This window comes from Trichomycterus rosablanca, chromosome 1, assembly GCF_030014385.1.
Source record: "Trichomycterus rosablanca isolate fTriRos1 chromosome 1, fTriRos1.hap1, whole genome shotgun sequence".
Classification (NCBI taxonomy): Eukaryota; Metazoa; Chordata; class Actinopteri; order Siluriformes; family Trichomycteridae; genus Trichomycterus; species Trichomycterus rosablanca.
Window position 1 is genome coordinate 18,640,763 of NC_085988.1, and position 21,289 is coordinate 18,662,051.

The 21,289-nt window shown below is 41.5% G+C and overlaps 2 protein-coding genes across 2 annotated transcripts in view; one reads left to right on the top strand and one right to left on the bottom strand.

Moving 5' to 3' along the window:
- The window catches only part of atp10b (ATPase phospholipid transporting 10B), a 67,590-nt gene extending 59,404 nt beyond the window's left edge, over positions 1-8,186 (top strand). The window contains exons 17-20 of the mRNA XM_062993276.1: positions 1,561-1,641; positions 1,731-1,835; positions 6,357-6,544; positions 8,006-8,186. Of these exons, the coding sequence (XP_062849346.1) occupies positions 1,561-1,641; positions 1,731-1,835; positions 6,357-6,544; positions 8,006-8,186 (555 nt within the window). The remainder of the gene's footprint in view (positions 1-1,560; positions 1,642-1,730; positions 1,836-6,356; positions 6,545-8,005) is intronic.
- Positions 8,187-14,653: 6,467 nt separating this feature from the next.
- si:dkey-29p10.4 (tripartite motif-containing protein 14) overlaps positions 14,654-21,289 on the bottom strand; it is a 30,107-nt gene continuing 23,471 nt past the window's right edge. The window contains exon 7 of the mRNA XM_062993376.1: positions 14,654-19,878. Coding sequence (XP_062849446.1) covers positions 19,322-19,878 — 557 coding nt within the window. The 3' untranslated portion in view covers positions 14,654-19,321. The remainder of the gene's footprint in view (positions 19,879-21,289) is intronic.

The following is a 21,289-nucleotide window of genomic DNA, read 5'->3' on the forward strand; positions in this document are numbered from 1 at the left end:
AATTGCTTGTTGTGGCTTAGTAGTTCCTTTATAAGATTTAATGCCTCCTTTAATTGAAGCAATAAAAAGTTATTAACCAATTTCCTTTTAATCCTCCCTTGTGTCCAAGTGATGACCGCTACCAGAGAGTTTCTTGTTTAAAATGAAGATATATTTAATACAAAAGTGCATGAGAATACATTGTCAGTACTGTCAGTCAATATTGTCAATATTGGTAATGTCCTGGTACCAGATACCAGAGGACACTCCTAACATGGCACATCAGTGTGCATGGGCATTAAAACCTGACGGACGGTTTATTAAGGAAATTAATTATAAATGTATTGTTACATTCCATTTATTATATTTAGATTCAACAATTACTATAAATATACAGTATAAATATAAATTATACTGTAATAGTAATAGTAAATGCAGCAATAATATAAAGTCTATTACCACAATTTTGGGACCCTAATAGTTTTCTGAAAAGTAGCCATCAATGGGTAAATATGTGTTATTTTATTATTATAAGTATATTGTTTTGTCCCAATTAACAACCATCCAATAAGTGCTATATCCCAGTATGGGTTTGTTTGTTTGTTCATTAGGATTTTAACATCATGTTTTACACTTTGGTTACATTCATGACAGAAACGGTAGTTACTCATTACACAAGATTCATCAGTTCACAAAGTTATATCAAACACAGTCCTGGACAATTTAGTATCTCCAATTCACCTCACTTGAATGTCTTTGGACTGTGGGAGGAAACCGGACCACCCGGAGGAAAACAGACATGGTGAGAACATGCAAACTCCACGCAGAAAGGACCTGGGCTGCCCCACCTGGGGATCGAACCCAGGACCTTCTTGCTGTGAGATGACAGTGCTACCCACTTAGCCACCTCAAAGATAAAATCCACTGTGTCAATTTTAGATATTAGATGCTGTTTACACCACTTAAATAGTCAGATAACTGTTAAAATATGATAATACTGGTGTTATTTGTGTGAATTTATATTTATGGCATTTACCAGACACTTTTAACTCCTAAGTGACTTACAGTTGATACAATGCAAGCAATTGAGGGTCATGGTGGGTCCGGATCCAGCAACCTATTATTACTAGGCCAGTACTTTAACGTTTAAGCTCCATACGGAAATGTAATATATGACATATATGCCCCTATGTCAATAATGGTGTTTCCACATATGTTACCTGTAAGGTGATATATTATTATAACATACATGTATCCTCTGGATATATGTAATATATGTAGATATAAGTTTATAAGTATGTAAGTTTATAACATATATGAAATATTCATAATAAAATGTGTGTATGTACATCACACATAGATGAGCATACATATTTCTATGGGCCACACATATACTGTATGTCAATACATATTGTTCCACATTGTTCCCATTTCTAATAGGTTTCATATATTTTGCACAAATATGAGCATATATGTTATAATTGTATGAAAATTGTATATATATATATATACGTACATGTATTACATTTGCGTATAGGAGTGCTTGTATATTATTGGTCTAATTTGTTATGTATATTTTAGGGATATCGGCGATCAACCTTTTGGATAGCTATTCTAGATGCCTTTTATCAAAGCCTCGTCTGCTTCTTCATTCCATACTGGGTAAGAGAGTCTAAAGTTTCTTTCGTGTTTTCATTTAAAAATGTCTGGTAAATATTTAATCATTTCTCTTTTTATGCTTTTTATGCAAGACATACAAAGGCTCTGATATTGATATCTTCTCTTTGGGAACACCCATGAACACTGTGTCTCTGTTCACCATCATCCTTCACTTAGCAATTGAAATCAACAGTTGGGTGAGTCATTCTTACAGTAGCATTAAATAATTTAACAGTTTTGATTCCTCCAAGACACATTGTAGTGTATTTTCTCAACAGAACTGGGACTGTTCTTAATCTATGTTATGTGGGAACTAAACTAGCTCCTAATTATTCTAACTAACCTGGCAATTAGATATGAAATCATCATTATATAAGCATTGTCAGTCATAATCTTATATTACTCCATCAACAACCATTCGATAAAAATACAACAGCCCCAAATATGGATTCTGTAATTCTGAGCTATAATCCATAAGGCTTTATGAGATTTACTAAATTTCAACGATGATTTAACCCCAATTCCAGACAGGCAAGATGCTAAGCTTTCAAATGATTCAGTTGTCTAAAGATTCACACTATTATTGAGAAATTGAGTGTTCGAACTTAATAATTTATAACTCAATAATTAAGTCATTCAAGGCTGGGAGTAAAAAGAGCATATTAGATTTTTTTGCATGTGCAAAAAATGACCTACAGTTCTCTTTGATTAGTCCAGCATTCCAGTCGTTGGTGTAAGTTACACTATAGTGCCAAAAGTATTCGTTCGTCTACCTTCACACACATATGACATCCCATTCTTAATCCATAGGGTTTAATATGATGTTGGCCCACCATTTGCAGCTATAACAGCTTCAACTCTTCTGGGAAGGCTTTCCACAAGGTTTAGGTGTGTTTATGGGAATTTTTGACCATTCTTCCAGAAGCGCATTTGTGAGGTCAGACACTGATGTTGGACGAGAAGGCCTGGCTCATAGTCGCCACTCTAATTCATACCAAAGGTGTTTTATCGGGTTAAGGTCAGGACTCTGTGCAGGCTAGTCAAGTTCTTCCACACCAAACTCGCTCATCCATGTCTTTATGGACCTTGCTTTGTGCGCTGGCAGTCATGTTGGAACAGGAAGAGGCCATCCCCAAACTGTTCCCACAAAGTTGGGAGCATGATCCCACATCCACCAAACTTTACACTTGGCACAATGCAGTCAGACAAGTACCGTTCTCCTGGCAACCGCCAAACCCAGACTCGTCCATCGGATTGCCAGACGGAGAAGCATGATTCTTCACTCCAGAGAACACTCCAGAGAGTCTCCACTGCTCTAGAGTCCAGTGGCAGCGTGCTTTACACCACTGCATCCGACGCTTTGCATTGCGCTTGGTGATGTAAGGCTTGGATGCAGCTGCCTTGAAAACCCATTCCATGAAGCTCTCTACACACTGTTCTTGAGCTAATCTGAAGGTCACATGAAGTTTGGAGGTCTGTAGCGATTGACTCTGCAGAAAGTTGGCGACCTCTGCACACTATGTGCCTCAGCATCCGCTGACCCGCTCTGTCATTTTACGTGGCTACCACTTCGTGGCTGAGTTGCTGTCGTTCCCAATCGCTTCCACTTTGTTATAATACCACTGACAGACGACTGGTGAAATTTCACGACTGGACTTGTTGCACAGGTGGCATCCTATCACGGTACCACGCTGGAATTCACTGAGCTCCTGAGAGCGACCCATTCTTTCACTAATGTTTGTAGAAGCAGTCTGCATGCCTAGGTGCTTGGTTTTATACACCTGTGGCCATGAAAGTGATTGGAACACCTGAATTCAATGATTTGGATGGGTGAGTGAATACTCTTGGCAATATAGTGTATCCTTAACAGTACCTGTATATAAAGTGTATACAAATACCCTGTATTCACCTGTACCCCAGAATTTGGATATTTCCATTATCCCTGTAGCTGATCTAAATTCCAATTCCATTCCAATGCAAAGAAACTTTAAACCCTTAAAAATCATATTTTTGTGCTCAAAACTATGCTAGTCACACCCAGGTGGTGCAGCGGGATATTCCGCTAGCCAAGTCAAGTCAGGTCAAATTTATTTATATAGCACTTTTTTACAATGGACATTGTCTAAAAGCAACTTTACAGAATCCAGAACCAACAAACCAAAAACCCCTGTTGAGCAAGCTGAGGGCAACAGTGGCAAGGAAAAACTCCCTTAAAATTACAGGACGAAACCCTGAGAGGAACCTGACTCAGCAGGGACCCATCCTCTTTGGGTGGCCTGTAGGGTATTTTAAATAAATAAGATTTACACAAATCATACAAACACAAAAATAGATTGAACTGAAAGTTATAACTAGCAAAAAAATAACTGGAGTTCATTGTTTAGTCCAGTCTGTGATAAAGTCAGTTTTAAGTTCTGGACATTTTTGGTGCAAACGCCAGGTTTCCATCCCATCTAGCAGGAACAGCATTGTTGGCACTGCAGTCTCGACTTGCAGTCTTTAATCTCAAGAGGGTAAACAGTTTTCTGTCAGCACCACCTTGAGGTAAAACAACAGAGGATTTAGTTACAATGTGAAATTGTTAAGAGTACAATATCAGTTTTACAGAGAGTAGCTTTAGACTCTGGCACCCCTAATTATTACAGCATAAAAGGGAGAGCAAGCAGGTAAGAAGGTCATGAAGCACACCAGCGCCGAGATTCTGAACTCCTCGGTTTGAAACTCGTCGGCTGGGCTCCATCTAGCGGGCATAATTGGCAGTGCCTGCAGCAGACTCTAATTGGCCACCTTGTCTGCTAGGGCGGGATGACCGGACTATGTGAGTGGGTCTTGAAATGTGCAAGGACTGTGATTTACAGAATGCAAAGCGCCTGTGCAAGGGGGCCACTAAGGACTGTGCATGGGTTGGAGGAAGCATTAGCAGAAAATATACCCTCCTTGAATGCAATTAGGGATCCCCAGCAGCGTAAGAGAAATTGACTATGCTAACTAGGGAGAAAAAACACTATTATTATTTAACATTAACATTATCTGCCTACCTAAAACAGGTGCTCTCAACATGCAACCAGTGACCCATGACAGTATTGCCTGCAATTCTTTAATGAAGTCTTCAGCTATTCCTAAACATGTGTGCATGTGTGGGGTCCACACAACTGCAGTTTGTGAACCACTGACTTAGAAGAGCAAATTCCCAAAAATGTAGTCACTCACTGATGCTTCTTTGCAGTTCCTTACTATTATGTTGATATTGTTGGCCATAATTCAATTATTTAAAAAGCTACTGTTCCCCATTGGCACCTCTACGATATACAACGACTAGTATTTGGACGTGTGACCATGAGTTTGGTGCGAATTCAATTGTCCCCCACTTTTTGCAGCGATAACAGATTTTGTTCATTCAGGTAAAAGCATTTGTGAGGTTTGGCACTGATGTTGGATGAGAAGGCCTGGCTTGCAATCAACATTCCAGTTCTCTATTCCAATTCCAACCTAATCTCTTTAATTTCCTTTGGTATCAATGTAGTATCCATTCATCCATCCATTTAACCATCCATCATCCATCCATCCATCCAACCATCCATCCATCCATCATCCATCCATCCATCCACCCATCCATCAACCATCCATCCAACCATCTATCAATCCATCCAACCATCCATTCACCCATCCATCAACCATCCATCCAACCATCCACCCATCCAACCATCCATCCACCCATCTATCAACCATCCATCCAACCATCTATCCATCCAACCATCTATCCATCCAACCATCCACCCATCCAACCATCCAACCATCCACCCATCCATCCATCCACCCATCCATCCAACCATCCAACCATCCATCCATCCAACCATCCATCCAACCATCCATCCAACAATCCATCCAACCATCCATCCACCCATCCATCCATCTATCCACCCATCCATCCATCCATTCACCCATCCATCCAACCATCCATCCACCCATCCATGCACTCATTCATCCAACCATCCATCCACCCACCCATCCATCCATCCATCCACCCACCCAAAAACACCTAATCTCAAGAATTGGCAGGGGTGTACACATATTTTTACCCCTACAGTGTATTTTGACAACTACCTTGGGTTTATTTCTGTCAGTAAACATACTATTTCCAGCAGATTTTTGCATCTCACAGGCTTTGCTTTAAAGCAACCATGAGGATTAAGTGACTTGTTTAGGAGCTCAACAAGTGCAGGTCACAATGCTTACTCATTTGAGCATCTAATTAGTAATCTAGTGTCTTTGCCACTCAGACACCACTTTTCCCAGCATGTGACTGGAATACAATGGAATGCAGAGTTGGTGCCCTCCTCTAACCTTTTTCTTTATGCAATCTTTCGGCCAGCACGGCTGGCCCGTGGGGGAACTCCCTCCATATTTATCCATAGGCCATTGCTGCTGACCCATACTGTTGACATCAACAGAAGTGTGTCCTCATTGTAGCTATTTGTAGTCTGCCTTTTGGTAATTTATTTGGATTTTTGTGGACGGGAGTACAATTTTTGTTGGATGGATAAAGGTAAAGTGTGTTCAGCTGCTCTATATATGTGCATATGTGGCAGCTGAAACCTAAATTCCTCACAGGGGTGATGTAGTTAACAGGGGGGAGAGTTGAGAAGACAAAAATGGAACAAAATAGGTTAAAAACAGTTACTGGTGCAAAATTAATCATTTCTTTGTGTTGGTATCAGACGACGGTGCACTGGGTGATTATGTTGGGCAGCATGTTGATTTACTTCATCGTGACCCTGGCTTTCAGTGCCATCTGTATCAGCTGCAACCCTCCCTCTGATCCTTACTGGACCATGCAGGAGCAAATGACCGACCCCGTCTTCTACCTGGTCTGCATTTTAACCACCGTGGTAGCATTGCTGCCAAGGTAATTTCATCCCTTTTATTTCGTATATGTTCATGATTGTTAAGGATTGTTATTTTTATGTGTGGTTAGATAATTGCATTAATTGCATATATTGCAGAAATGAAATGGTAATAGCTTGGCTTTAGTGGTAACATTTAAGAGTTACATATTACCAGAGATGGGGACTCAAGTCTGCGACTCGATTTCTAGTCGCACATTAGACACACACACAGCGACTTCAGACTTGACTCGGACTTGTTTCAAATGACTCAGCCTCGACTCATGACTCGCAAAAAAATGACTCGTAAACAACAAGAGTCCCTTTTATTAAAGATGAATGAAACGTCAATCCGACATCATTCTGATCGTGTCATTTTCTGCTATCTAATAACGCTCCGGCCGTCTTAACCTGCAACACACGCAATGGGTAAATGTTACAGCCAGCTTCCGGCGTAGTGATGAAGCGTCGCTACCGACTCCCTACACAGTTTGAAGTTCACTTCATTTGAACTTTTTCTTTACCTTTGGATTGGAATCTCACTTCAAATGGTGGAATACCCTACATAGTGCACTTCACAGGAACAACTGTGGTGAATGGAACGCTCCTACAGAATTGGCACTAATGGTTGAAAGACCGCTTTCTGAACCAATCAGACCGTCTGATTTAAATTTTTAGTCAGTAATGCTGTTATCTGCAGTTTGCATCACACAGATGACATGTTAATGAAACACTTGAGTTCGTGATTTACTTCACAACCGGGAAAAGTTTGGAGGTTTTTAATTAAAAGCACAATTACAAAATAACGGATTATATTCATAATGGGAAACACGGTTATAAATGTAATAGCATCTGGAAGAACACAAGCTAAGTGGTCATGATTTTTTTTTGCTGTGTTTTGGATTTTGGCCGCTGTGCCGTGATTTGTCGCGCTCTTTCGTTTTGCAATGAAAACAAAATGTATCAGTTTATGCTTTTAACTGGTACCTTGTTATTACGGAAATTTGCACAATGACTAGGAAAGTAAAGGCACTAAATAAAACGGCAAAATACAGTCATTGAATCTGAACTTACATATTATTTGTTTATTTCTACGCTACTCGGACTTTAGTCTTCAGACTTGTGACTTGACTCAGACTCTAGTCTAAAGATTTGTGACTTGACTCAGACTCTAGCCTAAAGACTCGTGACTTGACTCGGACTCTAGCCTAAAGACTCGTGACCTGACTTGGACTCGTATTTTGTGACTTGTGAACATCTCTGCATATTACAGAGCTGATCACATCTACCTAGCCTGTGCAAAATTAGCTGAATTAGTTTAGAAATTCAATTTGGTGGACTGGTTCATTTTCCAAAGGGACTAAATTGTACTGTATTGGATAATTATGTAACATAAATAAAATTATGCTAGACAAAATGAGTTTGCTTTGTGTAATTTAAAGCTTTGTTTACTGATTAACATTTTATATTACTTTTGTTTGCAGGTTTGCAATACATGTCCTAATGGGAACACTCGTCCCCTGCGATCACCTGACGGTCAGGCAAATTGACAAGTTGCCCCCACACCAGCGGGATATGTGGCTAAAGGAGTGGAAAAGCTTCAGAGCCCTTTGTAGCTCCTATCCAAGCCTGTCTTCATCCAGGACAGTCCAGCGGGCCACCTAGTGCCCCATCATACAGTATATAACACGATATAGAAAAAAGCTCCAGCACTGAAACTGATTTTTCAGATTTCTCTGGAATGTGTCATAGTAGCTTAAATGCCAGTTTGTACACTTTTCAAAAGGGTTTAAACCATGTCAGTGGCACGAATATCAAACCTCTATTTATGGAAGACCTTACTTCAGTGTTAATGATGTGTCAACTGCACCAAGGAAACAGCCTGAAGCTTTGAAATGTGTTTGTCCACCTTTTAAATGTACCTCTTTTGGAATGAGCCCTAGAAGTGGATGAAAAAGGAAGGCTGTGTGATGCTTCCTTGAGGTTTCTTCAAGGTTGTGGCAGAAGTTTGGACCATTAGGCAGCGTATTCCAATAAACACCTATGTCCTAAGCTGCCCTATGGGAGTAAGGATTGCAAGTGCTGTCGGCTTCCCTGTGAGGAAACCTACTTTCACTGTGAGAAGCCTCATTTGTATTCACGGCCGCTTTGAGCTGCTCATGAAATAATTGAGGATTGCAGATGTTGTATAATATCCTGGTATTTTCAGTTCATGAATCCGTGTTGACATCACGCTGGGCTTGACGGTGAGAGACAGAACACAGGAATTGTAGCGAGTGTTAGGAGCTTCTGTGGTGTTAACACTTAATTCTCAATAGTTGTTTAGTATTATTAATATTCTAAATGCAAATGTGTGTAGATGTGTGTGCATGTGTGTATGTATATTAGTAAAGGAGTGACACAGAGAGGTACTACATTTCCTCCTTAACTTGAATTCTAAGTCGTATCTTTGACGTCTCTCTGACGTTCCAACATCTTCAATACAAGGAGTCGGTCATGATCCAGCTCTGACAGCCACATTAATCTGAGTAAATCTCAGTCCTCTTGTTCACCTCATGCTTAAGGGTTGTTTCGAGCTGAAGCTTGCATTTAAATGTGTTCAGAAGTGATTCTGTTTGCAGAGTTTGCATTTTAATGTACTGGTGTCATTGCTTGGGTTAGTGAAACACTCTTGCCATCTTGTGTTGGATTTCTGAAATGCAGTTGAAGACGTGTGGACGCTACTCCTAATTATTAAGTTCAGGAGCTTCAGCCCCACCCACTGCTACCAGCCCCACCCAAGTGTAAAAATCACTCAAATCAATTAAACTTAGTCATGTTTCTGTTGCTGTGCCACAATGACAAGCCCAGTGCACAAAGCAAAGTCAATCAAGACATAGTTTAATGATTTTTATATAATAGAACTTTGATGACCAGCCCTGTTCTCAACCCCACTGCGCACATTTGGAATAATTTGGACCTTTAATTGGGTGCCAAGCCTTCTCATCTAACATGTCTCATCTAGAATGCCATGGCTTTGGAGTAGGCTGTCCAACTCGTTCACTATCAGGTGTTCACATACTTCTGGCCATATGTTGTAGGATGTTCGAATATCATAGTTGCAGCGTTGTCTACATGTCCATGGGGCAACATTGTCATAGAAGTAACAGTAAGGTAAGCACAACAATTAAATCTGAACAGTAGTAAGCATTTAACATTGTGGTCCATTTTATCAGCTCCACTTACCATATAAAAGCACTTTGTAGTTCTACAATTACTGACTGTAGTCCATCGGTTTCTCTACATACTTTTTTAGCCTAATTTCACCCTGTTCTTTGATGGTCAGGACCCCTACAGGACCACCACAGAGCAGGTATTATTTAGGTGGTGGATCATTCTCAGCACTGCAGTGACACTGACATGGTGGTGGTGTGTTAGTGTGTGTTGTGCTGGTATGAGTGGATCAGACACAGCAGCGCTGCTGGAGTTTTTAAATACCGTGTCCACTCACTGTCCACTCTATTAGACACTCCTACCTAGTTGGTCCAGAGACGATCGCTCATCATGCTGTTTGAGTTGGTCATCTTCTAGATCTTCATCAGTGGTCACAGGACGCTGCCCACTGGGCGCTGTTGGCTGGATATATTTTTGGTTAGTGGACCATTCTCAGTCCAGCAGTAACAGTGAGGTGTTTAAAAACTCCAGCAGCGCTGCTGTGTCTGATCCACTCATACCAGCACAACACACACTAACACACCACCACCATGTCAGTGTCACTGCAGTGCTGAGAATGATCCACCACCCAAATAATACCTGCTCTGTGGTGGTCCTGGGAGAGTCCTGACCATTGAAGAACAGCATGAAAGGGGGCTAACAAAGCATGCAAAGAAACAGATGGACTACAGTCAGTAATTGTAGAACTACAAAGTGCTTCTATATGGTAAGTGGAGCTGATAAAATGGACAGTGAGTGTAGAAACAAGGAGGTGGTTTTAATGTTGTGGCTGATCGGTGTATCTACATGTGTGAACAGTAAATATAGGGGTCAAGTACTAGGCTGTTGGGGTGTGTCTGACATAACTAGACAGCCTAGACCTGTGTATGTAAGGCTCAATTTCTTAAACGTAGCAGACACTGTGCTTTGTTTATGTTGCAACAGTTTTGTTTCATTGTGTTCTGCAGGTATTCCACCTTATTTATTATTTTTACATTACGTGTGTTAGAATTCTTACATGGTTCACAAACACACTATGGATAGTATACCAAAAACATGACAAAAGACAGCACAACACAAATGTGTTATCTATGTTGGATATGTAATAAATGTTCTTAATGTAATAAATAAACAATATTAATGAATTAATAGTTACCCCTTCCCTGTCTCGCACATATGGTCCCAACTTTTTTTGTGTGTTCCTGTCATTAGATTTAACAATTGTTTATATTTACAAAATGCAACAAAGTTGGTCAGTAAAAACACTGTAGTCTTTTCTTTGTACTTTTGTTCTTTATTGCATATAACAAAATGTTCTAACTTTTCTGGAAATCTGGTTTGTGCATTTATATTACAACCCCAAATCAGAAAAAGTTGGGACAGCATGGAAAATGCAAATAAAAAATAAAAAATAAAAAAACAGAGTTTCTTACATTTACTTTGACTTTTATTTGCTTGCAGACAGGATGAACCTGATATATTTCATGTTTTATCTGCTCAAGTTCATTTTATTTATTAATAAACATCCATTCCTGCATTTCAGGCCTGCAACACATTCCAAAAAAAGTTGGGACAGTAAAGCATTTACCACTTTGTAATGTTGCCATTCCTTTTCACCACATCTAAAAGACGTTTTGGCACAGAGGAGACCAAGTGATTTAGTGTTTCAGCTTTTATTTTGTGTCATTCTTCCTGCAAACACGTCTTAAGATGTGCAACAGTACGGGGTCGTTGTTGTCGCATTTTTCGTTTCAAAATTCTTCACACATTCTCTATTGGTGACAGGTCAGGACTGCAGGCAGGCCAGTCCAGTACCCGTACCCTCTTCTTCTGCAGCCATGCCTTTGTAATGTGTGCAGCATGTGGTTTTGCATTGTCTTGTTGAAAAATGCATGAACGTCCCTGGACAAGGTGATGTCTTGAAGGCAGCATATGTTGCTCTAAGATCTCAATGTACTTTTCTGCATTAATGCTGCATCACAGAAGTGTAAATGACCTTTGTCAAGGGCACTGACACAGCCCCATACCATGACAGAGCCTGGCTTTTGGACTTGTTGCTGATAACAGTCTGGATGGTCCTTTTGGTCTTAAGTCCTAAATTGCGCCCGTCCCAACTTTTTTTGGAATGTGTTGCAGGCCTGAAATGCAGGAATGGATGTTTATTAATAAATGAAATGAAGTTGAGCAGATAAAACATGAAATATCTCAGGTTCATCCTGTCTGCAATCAAATAAAAGTCAAAGTAAATGTAAGAATCTCTATGTTTTTATTTTATTTGCATTCATCATACTGTTCCAACTTTTTTTGATTTGGAGTTATATAGAGTTTGGTATTATATCCTTATAATCTTACTGTAACAGTAAATCATTAAAACACAGTAATGTGTCAACACAATCAACAGTTGTGTTAATAAAATAGATTTAACACATTACTTTTGTCCAACAGTGAACATTGTGCACATTTCCTCTTGGGTTTGGGTTTCTATATGACATTCTTTATTATGATAATTGTGCTGCTCTGTTTCATTAGGAGTTGATATAAGACTGAATGCATTACCATGGAAAGAGAAAAAGAGAGCTCGGTGTTTATCTTCTCTCTCAATGTGTTTGTGATCCAAATGACATGGTTTTGGTTGGGTAGCAGCTTATAAAGCTTAATTCCATGGTAACGGTGCTGATTTATTATAATAGTTTAGAATAAATTAATAAAGTATATCATATCGAAACCCAAACTGAAGAGGAAATGTGCACAATGTTCACTGTTGGACAAAAGTAATGTGTTAAATCTATTTTATAAACACAGTAGATGGCGTTGACACATGATTTACTGTATTTTAATGATTTACTGTTATAGTAAGATTTAAAAAACAAGATTTGCATAACACGACATAACAGTGCAAGTTATGTGAATAAAAAAGTTACTGATAGCATACTAAGCATAATTTATACATATAGCCAAATACTACTGTAATAATGTGTCAAACTCAAGGCCCGTGAGAGCTTAAAAGGAGTATGATTGTCCTATAATATATTGTAAAATCGTACATAAACTACATCTTCCACAATGCATGCCGATTCTGTGACCCATGAAGTGAACGTATCCCGCCACTATATGGCAGTGTTTCCACATTAGTGTTTAACTAGGGCGGGTTTCAAACAAGTGATGTTGAGAAATTTCTACAACTAACAAATTGATGCAGAAATTAGGGAATTTAATACACGATGGGAAAGCAAAATACAAGTTTGTGCTTTAAGAAGAAACACGGGGACGTCTTATGTGTTATGAGGCCGTGTCGGTGGTAAAGGACTACAATTTGGATATACAATATAAATTTGGCATTTTGACACCAAACACAGAGCTAAGTATGCTACATTTAGCCTCTAAGAATTAAAAGGCGGACCGCACTCACAGCAGGATACATTACAAATGGCCCTTTGAGGCCACCCATAATGCAGATGTGGCCCTCGATGAAAATGAGTTTGACACCCCTTCGTTACTCATTAGTTAGGGTGACCATACATCCTTATTTTCCCTTACATGTACACTTTTTTGGACCTTAAAATGCATCAGGTCCGGATTTCTTCTTCTTTCGGCTTTTCCCTTTTTCAGGGGTCGCCACAGCGAGTCATCCTCATGATCGCTCATTGATTTGGCACAATTTTTACGCCGGATGCCCTTCCTGACACAACCCTCCCTAATTTATCCGGGCTTGGGACCAGCACTACAATGCACTAGTGCATCTAGCGGCTAGGTATCTATAGGACAATTCAGTGTTTCCAATGAACCTGGTGGCATGTTTTTGGACTGTGGGAGGAAACCGGAGTACCCGGAGGAAACCCACGCGGACACGGGGAGAACATGCAAACTCCGCACAGAAAGGACCCGGACCGCCCCACCTGGGGATTGAACGCAGGACCTTCTTGTTGTGAGGTGACAGTGCTACCCACTAAGCCACCGTGCCGCCCATCAGGTCCGGATTTCTAAATCACCAAAAATGTCCGGGATTCGGTTTCTCCAGTCTGTGTGCGCTCTTCTTTGCATGTTTTTGCACTGGTTTTACCTTTCTCTTTAGATCTCTTTAAAATGACCAATCATAAATGAAAATTCACAGACCAATTACAGAAAAAAATCCATGTTTTTGTCTTGGTCTGGGTCCTTGGGAAACTGAATGCATGACCGGCATAGCATGGACAGTGGTAGCTTAGTGGGTAGAGCTTTGGGCTATTATCCGGAAGATTGGCGGTTCAAATCCAGGCTCTACTATGCACTATGCCACTGTTGGGTCCTTGAGCAAGGCCCTTAACCCTGTCTGCTCCAGGGGCACCGTAAGTTGGCTGACCCCAGCTTCCAAACAAGCTGGGATATGCGAAGAAAGAATTTAATTGTACTGAACACGTGCTTATGCATATATGACAAATAAAGTATATCTTCTATGTTCTTCTAGCTGACAGGTAAAGGTGCCAGTTTAGCAAAACACAAAACTGCACCTAATGGAAAGAGTTTGTAAGGTTAAGACTGGGTAACACAAAATATGTTGTTACTGCTGCAGAGGGAGTTTTTGCATTTCACACCACAAAGTACCACAACAGCTACAGATCAATGGACTGCACTTCTGCCTTAAGAAGTCACAAACGCGCATACTAAGATAGAGCTTATTGTCAACGCCATGATGATCGAAACAGCTCTACTGATGAACACTGAATTGAAAGTAATAAGATTATCTGACCATAAATGCATTTGTTAGTTGTCTTGTTAAAACGTAGCTGAACCTAACCTTCCACCCAATTCAGGTGTCCGTCTGGTCCATGCTGCCATCCTGCCAAGTGTCCTCTTTTTCTTTTTTGAAAAGCAAACTATGGTCACCCTACCTGTGGTTAAGCTGAAGCGATATCTTAATCGTGTTCCTTCGTTAATTATTAAATAATTCACTCCACAGTGGGTAAAATCATAAAACAAGTATTTATTTATAGTTTTATCCAAAAGTATTCAAGGTACAACCATACAAAACCATGACAGGTTCTTAAAGTGACATGCACTCTATTTTAAAGAGGAATGTTCTAGACTTACGCTAACAATATAAACCAATGATCGACTACTAAATGTGACAATATTAGACTTCACTTTAATATATCTGGGTAACTTAACATTAAAAAATAATACATTAATCAACTTTTTAATATATACAATCCAGAATTAGGCTTATACAAACCTGGCCCATAATTACATTTATTAGAAACAATCACCCTAAAACCCTGGCACCTTTACCTGGGCAAGCCATAGCCTAGTGGTTAAGGTGCTGGACTAGTAATCCGAAGGTCACTGGTTCAAGCCCCACCACTGCCAGGTTGCTGCTGTTGGGTCCTTGAGCAAGGCCCTTAACCCTCAGTTGCTCAGACTGTATACTGTAACTGTAATGTAAGTCGCTTTGGATAAAAGCTGTCTGCTAAATGCCGTAAATGTAAATGTAAAACACTGGATAATAAAAAAAGGTTTCTAGCACTTAACACACCATTGGAACGCAGTCTTTACCACCTCATTTAACTTCTGGTAGAACACATGTCTTAGCAATTGGTCTCTCAATTGGTTCACTGGTTTTGGTGTTGACACAGACCTCACAGACAAGCCCATGTTCATCCTGCACTGTCTGAATGACTCTACCCATCATCCATGAATTTCCTGATGCAGACTCGTCCACAATCAATACACAGTACAGTCTAACCATATAAAGCCCTGCCTAAATGCACATGTACTTAACTACAATAGTAACATGATCGACAGACCACTGGAAACACATTTGTCTGTTTGGTTGGATATTGCTGGTCCACATCATCGATTTATTCTCATATTTACAGCATCTTAGCACAGATTTCATTGACAGCGAGTGGAATATAAGGAAATGTGTACAAAAATAGTTCCCACAACAAGTTAACAATGACTGATGTTTAAAAGTGTTTTTATATAAACGGAATGATAAGAAGTATTACAAACATTCAAAACTGACCTCAGTAGATATTAGTGCCAAATTTGTAGGCCCCTATTTTTGTGATCATGGTGCAAGCATAACTATCCATTGTGAGCATCAGGTAGTATGTGGTGCAGAGAGGGGCAAATGTAAATGGACTGGGTTTGTATAAATTGTAGTAAAAGCCGAAAGTTAAGTTGTAATTGCATCGTTGTAATCGGCACGGTCCGGGTCCTTTCTGTGCGGAGTTTGCATGTTCTCCCTGTGTCTGAATGAGTTTCCTCCGGGAGCTCCGGTTTCCTCCCACAGTCCAAAAACATGCAGTCAGATTAATTGGAGACCCTGAATTGCCCTATAGGTAAATGGGTGTGTGTATGTGTGTGTGTGTCCACCCTGCGACGGACTGGCACCCCAGGGTGTTACTGTGTGCCTTGCGCCCATTGAAAACCTGGGATAGGCTCCAGCACACCCCGGGACCCTGATTGAATAAAGGATTAAGAAAGTGAGTGAGAGTGAGTGCATCGTAGTCAAGCTATAAACATTTGTAAAAGAATGGCATACTAAAAACAGTACGTACTAAATTCGCAGCAGAGCACACTGCTTGGTTGGCAAAGCAGTACGCTCTATCAGTATGCACGCAATCTCCCGCCTTTTTTTTTTTTTTTTTATTATCTATTTTTTTATCCCTATTCTAGTCATGTCCAATTACCCTGATTGTGTCCTCTATACTGATTCAACCCTTTTGCCGCTGACTGAGGACGCCACTCAACTGACTTGCGCCCCCTCCGGAACGCAATCAGTACAGCCTGCATTTTTCACCTGCACGAGACGAGTTCATACACCGAGAGACACTGCGCACGGAGGGTCACACCCCCCTCAATGTTATTCCTCAGCCCTGTGCAGGGGCCGTCAGTCAACCAGCAGGGGCCGCAGTCGTACAGTTATGAGGCCCTATGCTCCAACTCTACCCCTAACCCTGAACAACAGCCAAACGTTGTTCATACTGCCGCCCAACCCAGTCGGAAAGGCAGAGCTGAGTTTCGATACGATGTAGCTAGAAACCCAACTCTGATGCGCTAGCGGACTTTACCGCTGCGCCACCTGAGCGGCAATCTCCCGCCATCTTACCAACGTCACGTGATGCATGACGTCACACCGCCACAGATTTTATTCTGTCGTTCTCCACAAAGCTACTCATAACGTTATTTAGGGTTGTACTTAATCATAAAATTTTTTATGTTTGTCTCTTCGTATTCCGCCATCTTTCTTCTTCTGCTTCGAAAATTATGGGATAGATTATCAGACCGCAGTGTGCTGTGTTTGCAAACTCAGAAATAGCTGCCCATGCAGTAGGTCATCCGGGTACTTTTCACATACCGTTTAATGAATACTACGTATTCGGGGACACTACCCGCTCTCGCGTACTGCTTTTACGTACTGTTCAGTATGGAAGTATGCGATTTTGGACGCAGCCCAGAGTTCTACAGAGCTCACTGAATAAAGTGTGGTACTATAATAGGATGCCCCTATTGCAACAAGTCACCTTTATTATGTGACAGACCACATAAAGTGTGCTGAGACAATCAGTGTATAAAAGGACAGTGGTAGCCTAGTGGGTAAAGCTTTGGGCTATCAATTGAAAAGTTAAGAGTTAGAATCCTGGCTCTGCCATGCAGCCACTGTTGGGCCCTTGAGCAAGGCTCTTAGCCCTCTGTACTCCAGATGCACCGTATAATGGCTGACCCTACGCTTGGAACCCAGCTTCCAAAAACAAGCTGGGATATGTGAAAAAAAGAATTTAGTTGTAGTGTACTGTACACCTGTATGTGTATATATGACAAATAAAGACATTCTATTCTAAAGTCGCCGATGTTCTGCTGACTTAGTAACTGCAGAGTTCCAAACCTCCTCTGGCATTAACATCAGCACAAACACTGCGCCAGGAGCTTTATGGAATGGGTTTCCATGGCCGAGCAGCTGCAAGTCTTGCATAATCAAGCATAATGCCAAGGATCGGATTGAGTGTAAAGCACACCTCCACTGGACTCTGGAGCAGTGGGAATATTCTGTGGAGTGACGAATCATGTTTCTCTACCTGGTATTCTGACACACGAGTCTGGGTTTGTGGACTTCACATGCCTGATTGCATTGTGCCAACTTTAAAGTTTGATAGAGGAGGAATGATGCTATGGGGTTGTTTTTTTTCAGGGGTTGCCCAGGCCCCTTAGTTCCAGTTAAGGGAAATCTTTGGAACAATTGTATGCTTCCAACTTTGTGGGAACAGTTTGCTTATCAGAAGGCCCTTTTTTGTTCCAGAGCACAAAGCACACAAGTCTGTAAAGTCATGACTGGGTAAGTTCAGTGTGGAAGAACTTGACTGGCCTGCACAGAGCCCGGCCCTTAGTCTAATTCCCCACAGGCACACTCCAAAATCTTCAGTAAGATAGCTATCCCCAGAAGAGGGATAGCTGTTACAGCTGCAAAGGGGAGACCAACTCCATTTTAATGCATATGGGTTTACAATTGGATGTCATAAAATCACCGAAAAGGAACCTTTCCAGCATCTGGAAGACCTTAGAAACAAGGACAAGTGGTACCCCAACTTTTGTCCATATAGTGTACACCGACCAGGCACAACATTATGACCACTGACAGGTGAAGTGAATAACACTGATTATCTTCATCACGGCACCTGTTAGTGGGTGGGATATATTAGGCAGCAAGTGAACATTTTATCCTCAAAGTTGATGTGTTAGAAGCAGGAAAAATGGAGCGTAAGGATTTGAGCGAGTTTGACAAGGACCAAATTGTGATGGCTAGACGATGGGGTCAGAGCATCTCCAAAACTGCAGCTCTTGTGCAGTGGTCAGTATCTATCAAAAGTGGTCCAAGGAAGGAACAGTGGTAAACCGGCGACAGGGTCATGGGCGGCCAAGACTCATTGATGCACGTGGGGAGCGAAGGCTGGCCCGTGTGGTCCGATCCAACACTGTAGCTCAAATTGCTGAAGATGTTAATGCTGGTTCTGATAGAAAGGTGTCAGAATACACAGTGCATCACAGGTGCAGACCAGTCAGTTAGGAAGGTGATCATAATGTTATGCTTCATCGGTGTATATGCACAGTCTGTTTCCTTAAGTGAGTTGTCCTTTTTTAGGGTGGGTAAGGCCTTCTAGATGCTGGAAAGGTTTTATTTAAATGATAAGATGTATTTAAATATGGTTTAGCTTTATAAAGGACCTGCAGTAATCATGTGTGGGTGTATCTAGACTAATTAAATCCATTTATGAATTAAATGCGGTTCATTTAAAGGGAGAAATACTTTTTCCTCCACACCGGTGTTTAACTATTTAGTGTTTACTTGTCTTTGTCTTGTAGTACATTTTGTTTAAAGATCTTTAACAATTAAGTATGACAAATATGTAAAAATTGAAGAAATTACATCAAGTCCACGAATGCCCAAGTACTGTACTGGGATTAGAGTAATTCCTATTATTCTAATCATTTTAAATGCCCCACTGTAATTTATGTGAATTAAAAAAGCCTCTGATGGCACATAACTAAATCAACAATATGGCCATAATAAAAACCCCGAATTATGCTTGCATCAGCACAAAAATAGTGCACGTTGTAAAAAATACCATGTTTTAATCAGTAATTGGTCTAACAAATAAATCACAAATAGAGAGCTGTGCTTTGGATGCTGCCAGAGCAGGGTAGAGCGGCTCAGAGAACGCGTGCTGAAAGCTGTACATCAAAGAAAGACTCCCCCCCTCACCTACACTGTAGAAGGACAGACTACCCTCCTCAAAATCCAGAAACAGCCCGACCTTCTGCAGTCCGGTGGCACACACAGGCCAGGTTTCCTTATTATGCAGCGCCTCCACCTTACCCTTTTCGCACACCAGGCACCAGGAATTGGGGTAGAAGCCAAGCCGGCAGTTGTCCTTCTGCCCCTTCCTTCCTATGTGTTGGTCACTGACGCCAACCTTCCAGCGGCCCTCGTTCACGGTCACCTCCACCTCCCAGTAGTGGCGGCCCTGGCTCAACGCGGTGGTGCCCAGTACCTGGGGAAAGATGCTGAAGCGAGACTCTAAATCAGGGTAGTCCTGGATCACGTCAGTGTACTCTACCAGCATGTTCTCAGAGGACAGCGCCAGTTTCGGGTGAGCCGTATCAGGATCCAGGGATGGACTACAGCCATCTGCAGGAAATGCAGAAGAGAAATCTCAACCACATATATATATATATACAGTGTATCACAAAAGTGAGTACACCCCTCACATTTCTGCAAATATTTCATTATATCTTTTCATGGGACAACACTATAGAAATGAAACTTGGATATAACTTAGAGTAGTCAGTGTACAGCTTGTATAGCAGTGTAGATTTACTGTCTTCTGAAAATAACTCAACACACAGCCATTAATGTCTAAATAGCTGGCAACATAAGTGAGTACACCCCACAGTGAACATGTCCAAATTGTGCCCAAATGTGTCGTTGTCCCTCCCTGGTGTCATGTGTCAAGGTCCCAGGTGTAAATGGGGAGCAGGGCTGTTAAATTTGGTGTTTTGGGTACAATTCTCTCATACTGGCCACTGGATATTCAACATGGCACCTCATGGCAAAGAACTCTCTGAGAATGTGAGAAATAGAATTGTTGCTCTCCACAAAGATGGCCTGGGCTATAAGAAGATTGCTAACACCCTGAAACTGAGCTACAGCATGGTGGCCAAGGTCATACAGCGGTTTTCCAGGACAGGTTCCACTCGGAACAGGCTTCGCCAGGGTCGACCAAAGAAGTCGAGTCCACGTGTTCGGCGTCATATCCAGAGGTTGGCTTTAAAAAATAGACACATGAGTGCTGCCAGCATTGCTGCAGAGGTTGAAGACGTGGGAGGTCAGCCTGTCAGTGCTCAGACCATACGCCGCACACTGCATCAACTCGGTCTGCATGGTCGTCATCCCAGAAGGAAGCTGAGGCACAAGAAAGCCCGCAAACAGTTTGCTGAAGACAAGCAGTCAAAGAACATGGATTACTGGAATGCCCTGTGGTCTGACGAGACCAAGATAAACTTGTTTGGCTCAGATGGTGTCCAGCATGTGTGGCGGCGCCCTGGTGAGAAGTACCAAGACAACTGTATCTTGCCTACAGTCAAGCATGGTGGTGGTAGCATCATGGTCTTGGGCTGCATGAGTGTTGCTGGCACTGGGGAGCTGCGGTTCATTGAGGGAAACATGAATTCCAACATGTACTGTGACATTCTGAAACAGAGCATGATCCCCTCCCTTCGAAAACTGGGCCTCATGGCAGTTTTCCAACAGGATAACGACCCCAAACACAACCTCCAAGATGACAACTGCTTTGCTGAGGAAGCTGAAGGTAAAGGTGATGGACTAAACCCAATTGAGCACCTGTGGCGCATCCTCAAGTGGAAGGTGGAGGAGTTCAAGGTGTCTAACATCCACCAGCTCCGTGATGTCATCATGGAGGAGTGGAAGAGGATTCCAGTAGCAACCTGTGCAGCTCTGGTGAATTCCATGCCCAGGAGGGTTAAGGCAGTGCTGGATAATAATGGTGGTCACACAAAATATTGACACTTTGGGCACAATT